At 41.8% G+C, this 16,299-nt stretch overlaps 2 protein-coding genes across 2 annotated transcripts; both read right to left on the bottom strand.

Annotated features, from left to right (window-relative positions):
• Positions 1-525: 525 nt before the first annotated feature.
• Positions 526-1,629, bottom strand: LOC131927799 (FMRFamide receptor-like). Its single transcript, XM_059283626.1, has one exon. The coding sequence runs from the start codon at positions 1,627-1,629 to the stop codon at positions 526-528; it is 1,104 nt and encodes a 367-aa protein (XP_059139609.1).
• Positions 1,630-2,454: 825 nt separating this feature from the next.
• LOC131927862 (toll-like receptor 4) lies at positions 2,455-14,627 on the bottom strand. Its single transcript, XM_059283735.1, has 5 exons — positions 14,509-14,627; positions 8,627-11,042; positions 6,756-6,885; positions 5,136-5,315; positions 2,455-4,528 (listed from the first exon to the last, which is right to left on the bottom strand). The coding sequence occupies exons 2-5, from the start codon at positions 10,906-10,908 to the stop codon at positions 4,334-4,336; spliced, it is 2,787 nt and encodes a 928-aa protein (XP_059139718.1). The 5' UTR covers positions 10,909-11,042; positions 14,509-14,627; the 3' UTR covers positions 2,455-4,333.
• Between the last annotated feature and the right edge of the window lie 1,672 nt (positions 14,628-16,299).

The following is a 16,299-nucleotide window of genomic DNA, read 5'->3' as shown; positions in this document are numbered from 1 at the left end:
AATTTATTTTGGCAGCGAACATTTTCTGTGTCGGATAATGAAGGCGGTGCTTTACTTTTTAACCTGGGACAGTGGAGTAAGGGATTTACTTTTTAACATGGGACAGTGGAGTAAGGGATTTACTTTTTAACATGGGACAGTGGGGGAAGGGATTTACTCTTTAACATGGGACAGTGGGGGAAGGGATTTACTTTTTAACATGGGACACTTGAGAAAGGGATTTACTTTTTAACATTGGACAGTGGCGGAAGGGATTTACTTTTTAACCTGGGACAGTGGGGGAAGGGATTTACTTTTTAACATGGGACAGTGGGGGAAGGGATTTACTTTTTAACATGGGACAGTGGGGGAAGGGATTTACTTTTTAACATGGGACAGTGGAGGAAGGGATTTACATTTTAACATGGGACAGTGGGGGAAGGGATTTACTTTTAACATGGGACACTGGGGAAAGGGATTTACTTTTTAACATGGGACAGTGGGGGAAGGGATTTACTTTTAACATGGGACAGTGGGGGAAGGGATTTACTTTTTAACCTGTGACACTGGAGGTAGGGAATTATTTTTAACCTGTCTGGTAAAGAGCGACTTGTAAGTGGTTCTAAAGTTTTTATTCATGGCCACGTACACGACGAAGTTGACGGAGCTGTTGATGCAGACGACAATGTTGATGACCTGATACATGATCTTGCCGAAGTTGGAGGGGGCGTCACTCGTCATGGTGTAGTACATGTACTGGGGGATGTAGGTCGGCAGCGACAGGATGCCGCATGCTACGGTGTACACGGAGCAGACGGCAAGCAACATCTTGGTCGTCCGGTTGCTAGAAGCTTCTTTTGACGTTTGTGACGTCATTTTTTGTCTCCTGCTGGAAGCGATTCGAACCCGGATACCGATGATAAGACAGCCGAGGAAAGTGACAGCCGGGGGTATTTTCATCATGAGGTACGACATTACGTCTTCTAGGATTACTGCGTTTTGGGGGTTGGCGTAGTGGTAGGCGGATCGGGCTAAAAGCCCGATGGATTGGTTCAAAACCGGGTTCATTTCATAGCTGAGCGTCACGAAAAAAGAGGTATGGATGAAATACGTGTACCAGAAAGCGAACACAAATACCACGGCCGCCCAGGTACGGCGCGGGGTGACGATCGTATGAAACTGCAACGGCCGGAACACGGCGACCACGCGCTCGAAGGTGATCAGCATCGGTAGGGTCAAGGACGTTCCCCCGGAGGCGTAGTCCACGATGTGGAACACGTGGTAGAACACGAAGAGCACGTAGGACTCGACGTACGAGTAGCGGAACCCTTCCACGTCTCCCACGATCTCGTAGAGGAGTTTGGGCACGCTGTTGAAGCCGACGAGGAAGGTGAGATCGCTCACGGCCAGGGAGAAGAGCAGGATGTTCGAGCACTTCCGGAGTCCGTGTTTCCTGAGGATGATGATGCTGAAGATGTTGCCGATGATGCCGAAGACGGAGATGGTGGGCGTGGCGCCGAGCATGAGGGCACGGAGGATGTAGAGGGTCTGGTCGTCGTCTAGGTAGATCAAGTCGTTGGTGTGTGCTGCCGGGCTGTCTGGCCGCACCGTGGCGTTGTGATCGTTTAGCAAGCGGTTCTGGTCGGCCATTGTAGGTACCTGGCCTAGCCCGGTTGTTGATCAATGTTTATTTTCAATGTGGATATTTCTTTAGTTATTAGCAATATCAGTTAGTGAGTGCCCCTCACCTTTACCAAATACACCGCCGACATACTATAGTGATTGTATTTATACTATACGTTCCGTTAGTGTGTTATGCTGGATTTTTTAAATCTTATGCCATGTTTCGTTTTTGTGTTCCGCAATACCATGTAGAATCTATATCTGTTACTTTAGGCATCATCAGCACATATTGGAAATGTTACTTTAGTCAACAGTAGAAATGTTACATTAGTTAAAAACAAGGTGTATTAGAAATTAGTACATATTATTATTAGAAATGTTAGTTTAATTGTCATGACTACATATTAGAATAGTTACTTTAGTCACTCATTATTATGACATATGAACAATATTACTTATCATCAAAATGTTAATTTTAGTCACCCGTTATATTTGTTACATTAGTTATCACCAGAACCTGTTTTATGTGTTACTTTAGTTTTTATCAGACAGTCCATTAGATAAGTTATTGTAGTTATTAAAAAATGTTTTTCTCCCATACATATCTCCAATACTTGACGAAAACCTCATATTTTAAACTTGACGGACCAAAACAACCTGTAGACAGACAAATGTCTCAAATTAACTTGTAACTCAACAGAACAGCCATCTAGAAATCTACTGCTTGAAGGTCGAATAAATATAAACCAAACTAAGTTTTTGAAATCAATCAATCTTATTCAAGTTTATTTAATTCCAGCGTCTTAAGTAAACTTTCAATAAATTCTAATTTTCTATATTATTTTTCCGATGTCCAATTAACAAAAATCTATTGCCATCTCACAAGGAAAGTTTGCTTAAACCTGGGAGCCAGTCTGATCTAATTGTCATGTTTATTTCATTGAATATGTTTCACTTGCTTCACGTAAGCCCCTCTAGAAATAAAAAAACATGCAAACAAACTTTAATTATAACTAGCTAAACATCCAATTGGGTGTCAGAGATTACACCGCTGGTTTTGGATAATTACCTCATGCCGCTCCTCGAGTTTATAATTATTCTTTTAATTGTTTTAATTGGGTAAATCTTGCTTGATGGAGTACTCTTGTTAATTAGGAATCGATAGATTTATATTGTCATATGGATTTTTACATTCTACTAATTAATCTCAGGTCGCAAAAACAATTATTATATTCGACACATCAAACTTTTTAATTTTAATTTTCATGTTACTGTACTGTTTAAAATTCCCGAGATTGTTATCACATGAATCTAAACTTGTGGTTCACTCTGTTACATTTAGGAAAATTTTAACATCGTTTCGGTTTTCTAAGTGACATTTTTAACTTTGTAAATTGTGCATCTTTTGTATATGTGTTTCGCCTAGAGCGCAATAGAATAGCCGCTATCGAGAAAAATGTTCGAGTAAACTATTCGATTGGTTAAGTACTTCATCATTGAGCATACGAGTTTTAACGTAAGCGACATCTCATGCTTAAATTCAAGTATATGGAATAAGTTATATCTTTTTGGACTAAGCTTTTGGTTTAATTTGCTGTGTTATTTTGTTCTTAATAAATAAGGGAGATAAAAGGAGTCCATTGTTTTCTATGTTTTGTTTGACTTATCTCCCTTGATGGTCAACATTTGTCAGCCTTGTCTATAAGGATGTGCTTCGTACTTTAACGGCACTAGTATTACTATTATTACATGTGTAGTTAATTGTTCACAAACACACGTTACTGTATAACTGACCTACAAAATAACATTTACATCAAATTGACTTAACGGTATACAATTTACAGTTAATGTTATAAAACTGCAATTTACAGATACATCAATGTTGTAAAACTAAAATTTACAGGTAAATCATTACTGTCAAAATTTACAGATACACCAATTTATAAAACTACAATTTACAGATATATCAATTTATAAAACTACAATTTACAGATACGTCAATATATAAATCTACAACTTACAGATATATCAATATTATAAAACTAAAATTTACAGACACATCAATGCTATAAAACTACAATTTACTGATACATCAATTTAACTACAATTTACAGATACACCAATGCTATATTATTTTGTTCACAAAACCTCCACCATTGTTAAGGGGAGTAATCCAATTAAGTGTGTGGCGATGGCAGAACGTGCTATTTATAACATTTTTTTTACTGTAAACAACGAACAGTGTAGCCTACTTGTATACACATGTGTTACGTTAACAACTGCATCACTGCCTCTAACACATTGGGCTATTTTTAGCAGGGTCACCGGCATATGGCTGTCAGCCTTGACTAGCGTTAGTGTCAACGTGACATGCTATATTGTCAGCGTCAGTTAAAAACGTTGTTCCTTAGGTCATGTTGACCTGTTATCATTGGCAAATTTGTCTGCGGACTGCCAAGAGGTAGATCATATGTAATAGTGTTGAACGATGGGGTGAAAATGGTTAGGACGGTGTTATGTCGTTTGGTAGCCCGTCCCACAATTCAGTACAGCATCGGGCTACCTTTATGAAAAGGCTACGTTAGGTCACACACCTTGACCTCACGTAGTCTGTAAAATTTTCCCATAATGCACAGCGGTGCGACGGATATACTGGATACACAATGGACCTAAACGGTCTGATGGATAACGTGGATATGCTACATCTGTATACGCGTCGGGTCAAGGTCGGTCACCTGGACCGGATGTCGTCTGCCAACTTGTCCCAGAATGCCCTGCGATGCTGCGGATATCTGGGGTACACGATGTAGGTGCTGGACTTGATGTAGGACAGCACGTCCATGCTCATCTCTGACTTGGGGATTTCTTCCATGAAGAAAAAAATTAAGACGTTCCGTCCAGTATTGACCGATTCAAGTCTGGCCATCTGTTGAGAGAGTAAGATGATACATAGAGGAATTCAAGCTTAACATCCGTTGATAGGGCAAGTTGATAAATAGAGGGATTTTTAGAAGAACATCTCTTGATATGGAAGTTGAAAACAATGGGAACTAATACATGCACCAGTGACTTACCTGTAACTAATGCATGCACCAGTGACTTACCTGTAACTAATGCATGCACCAGTGACTTACCTGTAACTAATGCATGCACCAGTGACTTACCTGTAACTAATGCATGCACCAGTGACTTACCTGTAACTAATGCATGCACCAGTGACTCACCTGTAACTCATACATGCACCACTAACTCACCTGCAGCTCGTATATGCACCATTGACTCACCTGTAACTCGTATATGCACCATTGACTCACCTGCAGCTCGTATATACACCAATCACTCACCTGTAACTCGTATATGCACCATTGACTCACCTGCAGCTCGTATATACACCAATCACTCACCTGTAAATCGTATATGCACCATTGACTCACCTGCAGCTCGTACATACACCAGTGACTACTAACCTGCAGCTCGTATATACACCAGTGACTACTCACCTACAACTCATACATGCACCAATGACTACTCACCTGCAGCTCGTATATACACCAATGACTACTCAACATCTTCCTGCTGACCACCACTAACGTCTTGCGACATTGACGGACTGCCATGTAAATGTTGTCTGCTATCTGCCTCCCCACCTGGAACTTCTCCCCGTGAATCAGTAGACGGATGTTTCTTTCATCCCTCAGCTGGGTTCGGATCTCCTGGAGACGGAAGAAGAGGGGGTGGAGTTAATTACTTGTAGTTGTTTGATTAGAAAATTGTTTAATTAATTACTTGGATGTATTTAAATAGAAACCAAACTTATAATTGTGTATATTGTTGTATACGGACAATAGAACACATGATTGCTAACACGAAAGTCTCGAGTTCGGATCCCGCTTTGGAAATTAAAGGCTGTTTATCATAGAACTGACCATTATGTCCATTTCTATGCCGAGGTCACGGAACTAGGAGACTTCTACTTCATCTGCCCTGTTGGCCACTCAGAGAGGGTAACGCTTACAATTATTTACTCATACAATCATAAAACGTATGGTACGGAGTGGTCGGACGGTAGAGCTTCCGACTGCTAACCTAAAAGTCTCGAGTTCGGATGCCAGGCTGAAGTCTAATGGACATCCCTGAGTTCGCTCAACTCTGATGAGTACCTGACTTACGTTAGGGAAACTAAAGCGGAATGGCTTAAAGCTGACCACAATGTCCAAGTCATTGAAACAGGTGAACTCTACTTTATCTGCCCCACGTGTCTTGGGCATGAACGAGAAAAGACGATGAGCGTCTACGCCAAGACATATATCCGGGACCTCTTTGTAAAAGACTTTATTTGAAATTAGTTTAATAATCCATAATTCAGTAAACAATTTATCTCGAGATCCAACTTCCGCTATTTTTCAGTGACGTCGCATAGGGACATTCCTTCTGGATATGGTGTAATCGAGATACCACCCGGATGTCATCGAGTGGAGATAAGAACTTCCTGTGTATACAGTAGCTTTATCAGCTGACACCGCGCCCCAACATAAAATATAAACTGGTGTATCTTTACTTCTGCTCTACGTCACACACAAACCTCTACCGGTGTAACGTCACTTCTACACAAACTTCTACCGCAGAGTTTCTTCCAGGCATCTCTTCGGGGGGGGGGGGGGGGGGGGCTCCGCCCCCCCACCTCGCCGAAAGGCTACCACCCCCCGGACGAAATGACATGTAAATAGAAAATATATACTTTTAACAGTGTCCGCCCCCCCCCCCCCCCCCCCCGAAAATTTCAAGCGCCCCCCCCCCCCCCGGAGAAAAAAGTCTGGAAGAAACACTGTTCTACCGGTGTAACGTCACTTTTACATACCACACAAACCCCTACCGGTGTAACGTCACTTTTACTCTCACACACAAACCACTACCGGTGTAACGTCAATTTTACTACACACACAAGCCTCTACCGGTGTAACGTTACTTCTACACACCACACTAACCTCTACCTGTGTAACCTCACTTATACTCCACACCACACACAAGCCTCTAACGGTCACTTCTACACACCAAATAAATCTCTACCGGTATAACGTCACTTGTACTCCGTGAAACAAAAACAACATACACCGGTGTCAAGTCACTTAAAATACCAAAAGAAAGTTGCAGACCTGCAAGACGAAATCCGTGTCGCCATTTTCGTAGCTGATGAAGACATCATATTCAAACTTGTCGTTCTCCAGAATTTTGTTTGAATAGAACTTCATCTTGGCAGCGTGGTACCAGTACCGGAGGGTCCATCTGGGGGGTCAGACAAGGGTAAAGGTCAAAAGCTGTCAAGTTACGTAATAAAACAAAATACAGCATGCTAACAGATAAAACATCAACACCTAGCCTGCTGCCACCCCTGTCTTCACGATGTCTACAGACATGGGTGGACTGGTCCACCGGACCACTGTGAAAAATCCCGGTGGGCCTCCAGATAAATATCTCAGTGAACTCAATAAACGGTGCTCTAATAGTCCTATTAGTGTTTTGATTTTTTAAATTGTTGGTACTTAAACAATTATGTCATACCAAGGCGCGCAATACAGACTGGTTGAGAAAAAATGCACTATGAAAATTTCAAGCCGGGGTTAAGGACCCCTTTTAAAATTTCCCGGGCCTTTTGGACACAGCCCCTGTCTACAGTCTTACCTGGGTTGTTCTACCTGTATGTTTAGTACTTCCCACCTACTGTAGGGTTTTAGTATTTAGTGGCGATGAAGAATCGTTAAAATTAGCGGGAAGTCAGTTATGTATTATTTCAAAGCAGTGTTTTGACCCACTTAACATATCTCCGAAAATATGCTTTGATTACTTAACAAGTTCTCTACTAAATTAAGTACCACCAAACAGGATATGAGTCTACATATTACTAATTTCTAAGTCAAATTCGCTTGTTTTTCAAATGGCTATGATCTATTTGTTGTTAACTTTGCTTCAAATCGTAAGCTTAACTAGCAGACTACTTTATTTGTTTTTGTTTGTTTTTGTTATTTTTCATATTTAAAAAAAAATCTTGTTTCGGTTTATTTGGGACAAAGTGGTTGGGGTACAGTACCAGACAGAACATACATGATTCCATCCAGCTCTGATGGGTACCTGACTCGAGTTATCGTAAGAAATGACGACTGCACACAGAACCGACCAAACAGCGCCTTTAAATGTCGAGGTCACAGATAAACAGGCGAACTCTACTTCTTATGCCCTATTAGTTTTAACCATCAGAAAGAGCATCTTTTTATTTTGACTTTTCCGTGTTTATATTTAAGTTGTGTGTGTTTGGTTTTATATTATGCGGTTAGTTACTTTTGTTTTGTGTAGTATTCAATGTCTTAGGTTTACCACTTTTTGTGTTTCGCTATTAAATTGGTGACCAAAAAAGTGCAACGGGAAAATACGCAAACAAATAAATGCGCAGATACTCATTTCACTTAAACAGTTTCATTTGGTCATATTGTGTGGTATAATGTTTTATTATGCTAGATTTTACAAACTTTGTCCACAAACCTTTAAAAACAAAATCTCCTGTTGCGCACTATCTGTTGTGCGCAATTATCCGTTGCGAATTTTTTTCCCTTTACGTTTAATTCAGGCAACCAAACTTTATGTAGCATGTTTAAAATGTTTTTGTTTCCTTTAGTTTCTTTTAGGAACTGACACCCCCCCCCCCCCTTTTTTTTTTGACGTACACAGCAAAATTATATAATTAATTTAAATATATACTTTAACTACTGTCCGCCCCCCCCCCCACCCCGGAGATAAATATCTGAAAGAAACACTGCCTTTCAGTATGGGTATCACTCAAGACTTACCTGAACCGATAGACGACGAGCCCCATGATGAACATACCTGAACCGATAGACGAGGAGCCCCATGATGAACATACCTGAACCGATAGACGACGAGCCCCATGATGAACATACCTGAACCGATAGACGACGAGCCCCATGATGAACTTACCTGAACCGATAGACGACGAGCCCCATGATGAACTTACCTGAACCGATAGACGACGAGCCCCATGATGACAGCTAGCACTAGTATAGTCCCGCCCAGCACCGAGAAGAGCAGTCCGATGTGTGCCACACACCTGTACTTGAGCTTTCTGATTTCTTCATCGTACCCCGAGAACCTCTCTACGGCGTCCATGTTGGCCACGTCATACTTACAGTAATACTGCGTGTAGTTCGACCCGAATACTTTGTTCTTAACCACCCACTCGAGAAAATCCAAATTATCGCAGTCGCACGAAATCGGATTTTCCCGTAAATCGACGGAAATATTTATCTTGGCTTTCATAAGATCATAGATATGGTCCATGATGAATTGCGGCAAGGTGTTGATATGGTTCTTGTGCAAGTCGAGTAAACTTAGGTTCCACATGTTGCCGATGCTGAAGTTGACTTTACTGAGGCGGTTGTTGGATAGATCTAAAATTTGGAGGTTGTTAAGATCGGAAAAGGCGGGATAATTCAATCTGTAAATACTGTTGGAAGACAAGTTCAGGAAATGAACGCGGGTTAGGTTTCTAAAAATAAATCCATAGGCGTCGTCGTTCAGCCGGTCCCCTAGAACATTCTCGCTGAGGATGAGTTCTTGTAACAGGGGGAATGTGTTGAAAAACGTGTCGGAGATGTTCTGCACGAAACAGCTGGAGAGGTTCAACGACTGCAGCTTGTCAAGCCCCGTGACTGGACCTTTCAGCTCGCGGAAAGTGTTGCCGCTCAGGTCTGCGTGGACTAGAGAGTTGTTGGGGCTGATGTTGATTTCTGTCACCGCGTACGCTACCGAATTGCTGTGCATCGTCAAGGTGCGTAGTTCCGGTGGTAAGATGAGGGTGAAGTTGTTGTTCTTCGCGTCCCCGGATGTGAAGTCTGCGCATGCGGGGCCGTCACTTGTGACGTAGAGGTCGCCGGTGTCGCGGCAATGAAGAACGGCGGACGGGTAGAAGTTTGGGAAGTCTACAGGGTGAAGGTAGCCGTCAAGGTGGAGGTTTTGTAAGCTCTTCAGACAGCCCATGTCTTGCCAGTAGGCGCCGAACATGATCTTGTTGTTGGTCAAGTTGAGGGTGGTGAGGGTGGGTGGGAGTAGCCTCAGCGCCCCAAGCTGGACCATCTCGATCTCGTTGTCCATGGACTCAATCAGCTCCACGCTCGTGTTAGACAAGTAACGGACCGTTTGATTGGTCACCACCGCGCACGCGGCAAAACGGGAGTTTATTTTTCGCATTTTTAAATACCGGAAATTTTTATTGTTCCGGATACCGTACATGAGGTTTCCGACGGCCTCCAGACCAAGGTCACGGTTGTTTGATATGTCTAGCAGCTTTAACTGGGTCAAACCTTCCAGGGCCCCCGACTCGACGTGTGAGCCGTTGAGGTTGCACAGGGTCAAGTTCAGGTGAACCAGGTGCGGCAGGTGTTGGAACGTGGAGTTCCTCAAACTTCGCAAATCGCAGAAACCGTCTCCCATGCCCACCATGGTGAGGTTCATCAGCTTTGAAAGTTTGCCGAACCCGAGTTTAAACTCCGGGTTTCTCAAGCCGTCGATCGTCAGTGACGTCAGTTCCGTTAAAAAGGACAGCGCGTAGTCGGGGTAGACGGAATTCAGACCGGGACTCGTTTTGATGTTTCCGTTCATCACTAAAACTTTGAGCGTGCCGGCAAGCGGTAGGAAGACATTAGATGAGTTGAGGCGAGCGTCCAGTGAAATACTGTTGTTAAATATATTAAGCTGTTCAAGCTTGACAAGGCCTTCGAAGACGTCGTCTGGTAAGTAAGTTAAAAAGTTGGTGTCTAACTGTAGAACGGTAAGATTGGGGTAGATGGAGAAGGCGCCTGGGGTCAGGTTTGGGCTGGTCAACTTGTTGTAGGCTAGCAGAAGATGGTCGATGGCCGGGGGTAAATCCGATGGTATGTAATCCAAGCCACAAAAACAACAGTCAGCAATAATGACATTTTCCTTATAGATTTTACAACAGCTGTCGTTTTTATATTGTGATAACTCTGCCAATAGTTTTGTGGGGTTTTGGTGATCACTTTTATCATGGTGCGTAACTTTATTATCGCTTATCAACATACCTAAATTTTGTTTCGTTCCTTTCTGACGTTTAGACTCTATTCCATCTTTTTTATCTGCATTGAGCACGTGCATGGTTTTATTCCCAAAATCAGACGAGGGTGAGACATGGCTTGTCTCGTGTGTCGCAGACGAGGAAGCAGACAGTGACGAGACACTTCCGGTAAGGAACAGGCAGAAGCAGACGACCACAAATTCCATCTTGTGTTCGGGAGCTTGGAACCACAAGTAGGCTATGCTGGAATGGACGTGTGATGTCTGGAAGCTATCACATATTTTGACCCCGTAAACTGGTACAGGGAAAAGATTCCATCTTCACTTTGGTCAACTTAGATCTAAACGTGGAAAATCAATTGGTATTATTATTGTTGCTGGGTTGTTGTTTTTTTATATTCAATGTTAACAACAGTACACCTTAAGTTTTAGTGAAATACTGAAGTGGGTTAGTACTTATGATGATGTATAACCCTACACATGGGACGGCGTGGCCCTAGACTACTAACCCGAAAGTCCCGAGTTCGAATCCGGGTTCTCAAACACTTAACCTAATCATCTGGATACGTAGGGCTGTGTCCAACTGCTGGGGCGTCGCGAGGCAAGGGGCGGGTGGGGTACGGGGACACCATATAGAAAAAAATATTTTGCCAGTTCAATCAATGATTCAATGATTTGGAGGGGGGAAGGTGAAACCATGAGGCCCTGCACCGGGTGACACCAGACCTCGCGACGCCACTGTCCAAACGTACCCCATTAGGTCTACCAAACAGATCGAACTCACCAACCGCTTTCTTCTTCTCCACCAGCCCGTAAACAAATGGTCCTCGACTTAGATCAAAGCTGGCTGAATCAAAGGTAGCAATGTATCGCTGGAACCGAACCCAAAACTATTGTGTTAACTTGATCGCTCTACTGTTTGACCACCAGAATTCACACGAAATGTTCCAAATTTAAAATGTTAAAATTAACTTCTATAGTTTAAACATTTATATAAAGGGTGTTTATTATTATTAAAGCGCCGTTAGGGTTGATCTTCAGAACGCTATCTTCCTTTGACGTCAATGTATCAGAAACTAGTTCATAAGAAACAGTTACGTAGATAACAAACAAATGTAACTTCGTTAGCTTTTTTTAGAAATCAATGACGTACGTAGGGGTGGGAGAGGACTGTGTCAATGCCAGTGGCGTAGGCAGGGGGTTTAGGGGGTTCATAATCGAAAGCTTGTTCCCGGGTAAAAATTGGAACCCCCCCTTGAGACGATCCTGGCTACGCCACTGGTCAATGCACATGTCAACAAGTTGTCGCTCCACGACAACTTTTATATTTATACTTGTTGACCTAAGATACACAAGTACAAGTGGATATGATACTTTAGAACTCGGAACTTAAACCCATCTGCTTTAGCTGAAACTTTTTCTGGAAAAAAAAGCATATTTTACCGGGTTTATGTCTGGGTTTACTTGTGACCATCTAAGAATAGCATTTGTTTTGATGTGGGTTTTTGTTTTTTGTCTGAAGTGTGTAAAATCTGTTGAAATTTTTATGTCGTTTATAGGTCAAGTAATTTGAAAGTTAATGCATGTGTAATGTACGTTTTAGTGTTGATATTGTGTTGGTTTTGATATGTTTAAGTTTTGTCTTATTGAAGTTTTGTCATATGGAAGTTTTGTCATGTGTAAATTTTGTCATGTGTACATTCTCACATGTGTAAATTTTGTCATGTGTAAATTTTGTCATGTGTAAATTTTCACATGTGTAATTTTGTCATGAATAATAAGCTAGTGTGTAAACTGGGTCGCGTATAAGTCAAATCCTGCATAAATCAAGTCACGTGATAACTCAGTCATGTGTTCAACACACAACACGCGTGTGATCTACAGCAGGATATGATTTCAATAATGGCGGATGTCATGTAGTGTGGTAAAATAGTGTGGGGTGATGTGAAATATTGTGGGGGTGGGTGATGTGAAATAGTGGGGGTGTGCGATGTGAAAAGTGTGGGGGTGGGTGATGTGAAATAGTGGGGGGTGTGCGATGTGAAATAGTGTGTGGGTGGGCGATGTTAAATAGTGTGGGGGTGGGTGATGTGAAATAGTGTGGGGGTGGGTGATGTGAAATAGTGTGGGGGTGGGTGATGTGAAATGGTGTAGGGGTGGGTGATGTGAAATAGTGTGGGGGTGATGTGAAATAGTGTATGGGGTGGGTGATGTGAAATGGTGTAGGGGTGGGTGATGTGAAAAGTGTGGGGTGGGTGATGTGAAAAGTGTGGGGTGGGTGATGTGAAAAGTGTGGGGGTGGGTGATGTGAAATAGTATATGTGCGATGTGAAATAGTGTGGGGGTGGGTGATGTGAAATAGTGTGTGAGCGATGTGAAAAATTGTGAGGGTGGGCGATGTAAGAACAATGATTTCATGTTCGAACACTTGCTGAGCGCGATGTGTTTGGTGGTTTGAGTAGAGCGTCAAGGATAAGTGTTAGGGTTAAGTGGGGCTGGTGACATCTTCAAATCTGTCTTTGATCATTTGGTACATGCCGCAAGGATAATCTTGTTTAACCCATGGGGTCAATTACTGTAAGGGTACAATGTTAACATTCGTTACATGGAGTCACTTATTGTATCGGTACAATTTTAACATTCGTTACATGGAGTCACTTATTGTATCGGTACAATCTTAACATTCGATGCATGGGGTCACTAACTGTAGGGGTGCAATCTTAACATTCAATGCAAGGGTCGGTTACTGTTGGGGTACATTCTTAACATTCAATGCATGGGGGTCATTAAAAAAATTGACATTCAATATTGCCATTAAACTCACCCACCAGTAATAAGCCCCTCCACATTTGCTCTATAAAAGTGTAATACATTAAACCTCAGCATCTTGGGAAAAATAATAAACCTACACTTTACTTTAAACGTTAATAATTTAAAATTACTGCTAATCTATATAATTAAGCCTACTTTAATTAAACTACGTTTAGATTCACGCGCGCGCGCAGTATAGCTAGATGAGGGGGCGGGGAATGTTTACCAATTAGCTAGCATTACATTTTTTAACTTTAAGGCCAGACACTACAGATTTCTTTTTAATTTATATTAACATGTTTAAGTGTGGTTAATACATTCATAAATAAATAGTTGTTAACCTGTAGAGAAAAATAGTATATACCCGCCTATAGCATTTTATGTTGCCATGGAAACTACGAAAAGGTGTGAAAACTAACACCTTTTTAATGCCTCTATAACTTTGTTCCCAAATTAACACACGTAAATTGAAACGCATAGTTCACACGTGTAAATGATATATTTTATGATTTTATTAGAGTTTTTCAGTTTTATGATATAACATCGAGATATAAATAAGCGCCTCTATAATCTATTGCATCTCAACGCAAAATAAACGAGTGCTCTATTTAACTTATCTCAATTAAAACTACACGACGTTCTAACACGTAAACAAATCGAGGTCTAATACACCAATTGACTATGCATGGATAATTCACTGAGTAGCAGAGGCGTAGCGAAGGGGGGGGGGGGGGGGCAGGGGGTACATATGTCCCCGGGCGCCGACCCTAGGGGGCGCCAAAATGGGTTGAAAAAAATCTAAAAGCTCATTTTAGCTGCAGTTTCCCATTATAAATTTTAAAATATATGGGGGGGGCGCCAAATTGAAAGTTTGTCCCCGGGCGCCGGGAAGGGTCGCTACGCCTCTGCTGAGTAGGCCCTATTATTATTAAGTAACATAATGAATTATATTTTATAATATTTTACAATTATTTAATAAAAAGCTTCATAACCTACCTATCTGCGCTGCGAACAGAAACGAAAATGACGAACACTGGGGTAACTAAAAATAATATAAATGACGAACACGAGATTAGTGCAGATGATATAAATAACGAACACGAAGATAAGTGAAGGTAGTATTTGACACCCAACATGAACCACGTGACGTTCCCATTCAAGTAAAAAAAAAAACTTCACGAATATAACCAGTGGAAAATTGACAGAATTCCCTTCCTGTTTAAACCCACTATGCATTAGTTGCGAATGTTGTGTATGTCGAGTTGAAATCTTGATTTGTTTACAATACAGCGTATACTTGATTTTTGTATACTGACTTGGTTTTCCTTTTTTTTAAGAAGACATAGTCCAAATTCTGGGGGGTTTGCAATCGATAGCGTGGCTACAATTAATTAAAAAGGCGGAATTATTTTTTTTTTTAGAAAATTAAAGTCATGATAGGTGAAATATAATAAGGGGGAAAACATTGGAAAACCCAGTATAATATCAACACATAACTCAGCGATATGCATAGACTCGACACATTGTACAACTGAAAGTCATGCTTGGTTTGTTTTCTAGCGGAGGACGGACGGTGGGATTAAGCTTACAGACATGGAATTTAATATATTTTATTACCTGGTGGGGGAGGGAGTAATCAGGTAATACCCCACCCTACCCCCTCCCCTGTACACACACATTTGACGCAATGTGCGCGATGGTGAAACTGGCAACATCCCACGGCCCACCCATTCACTGGGTGAAGAACAATCAACATCCCACCCATTCACTGGGTGAAGAACAATCAACATCCCACCCATTCACTCGGTAAAGAACAATCAACATCCCACCCATTCACTGGGTGAAGAACAATCAACATCCCACCCATTCACTCGGTAAAGAACAATCAACATCCCACCCATTCACTCGGTAAAGAACAATCAACATCCCACCCATTCACTCGGTAAAGAACAATCAACATCCCACCCATTCACTCGGTAAAGAACAATCAACATCCCACCCATTCACTCGGTAAAGAACAATCAACATCCCACCCATTCACTCGGTAAAGAACAATCAACATCCCACCCATTCACTCGGTAAAGAACAATCAACATCCCACCCATTCACTGGGTGAAGAACAATCAACATCCCACCCATTGACTGGGTAAAGAACAATCAACATCCCACCCATTGGTAAAGAACAATCAACATCCCACCCATTGGTAAAGAACAATCAACATCCCACCCATTGGTAAAGAACAATCAACATCCCACCCATTGACTGGGTAAAGAACAATCAACATCCCACCCATTGACTGGGTAAAGAACAATCAACATCCCACCCATTCACTGGTGTAAAGAACAATCAACATCCCACCCATTCACTGGTGTAAAGAACAATCAACATCCCACCCATTCACTGGGTGAAGAACAATCAACATCCCACCCATTGGTGAAGAACAATCAACATCCCACCCAATCACTGGGTGAAGAACAATCAACATCCCACCCATTGACTGGGTAAAGAACAATCAACATCCCACCCATTGACTGGGTAAAGAACAATCAACATCCCACCCATCGGTGAAGAACAATCAACATCCCACCCATTGGTAAAGAACAATCAACATCCCACCCATTGGTAAAGAACAATCAACATCCCACCCATTGGTAAAGAACAATCAACATCCCACCCATTGGTAAAGAACAATCAACATCCCACCCATTGGTAAAGAACAATCAACATCCCACCCATTGGTAAAGAACAATCAACATCCCACCCATTGGTAAAGAACAATCAACATC

The sequence above is a fragment of the Physella acuta genome, unplaced genomic scaffold (genome assembly GCF_028476545.2).
Source record: "Physella acuta isolate Inbredline_101_S28 unplaced genomic scaffold, ASM2847654v3 ptg001441l, whole genome shotgun sequence".
Lineage (NCBI taxonomy): Eukaryota > Metazoa > Mollusca > Gastropoda > Physidae > Physella > Physella acuta.
Note: the sequence above shows the minus strand (reverse complement) of the source record. Positions and strands in the feature narration are given on the sequence as shown.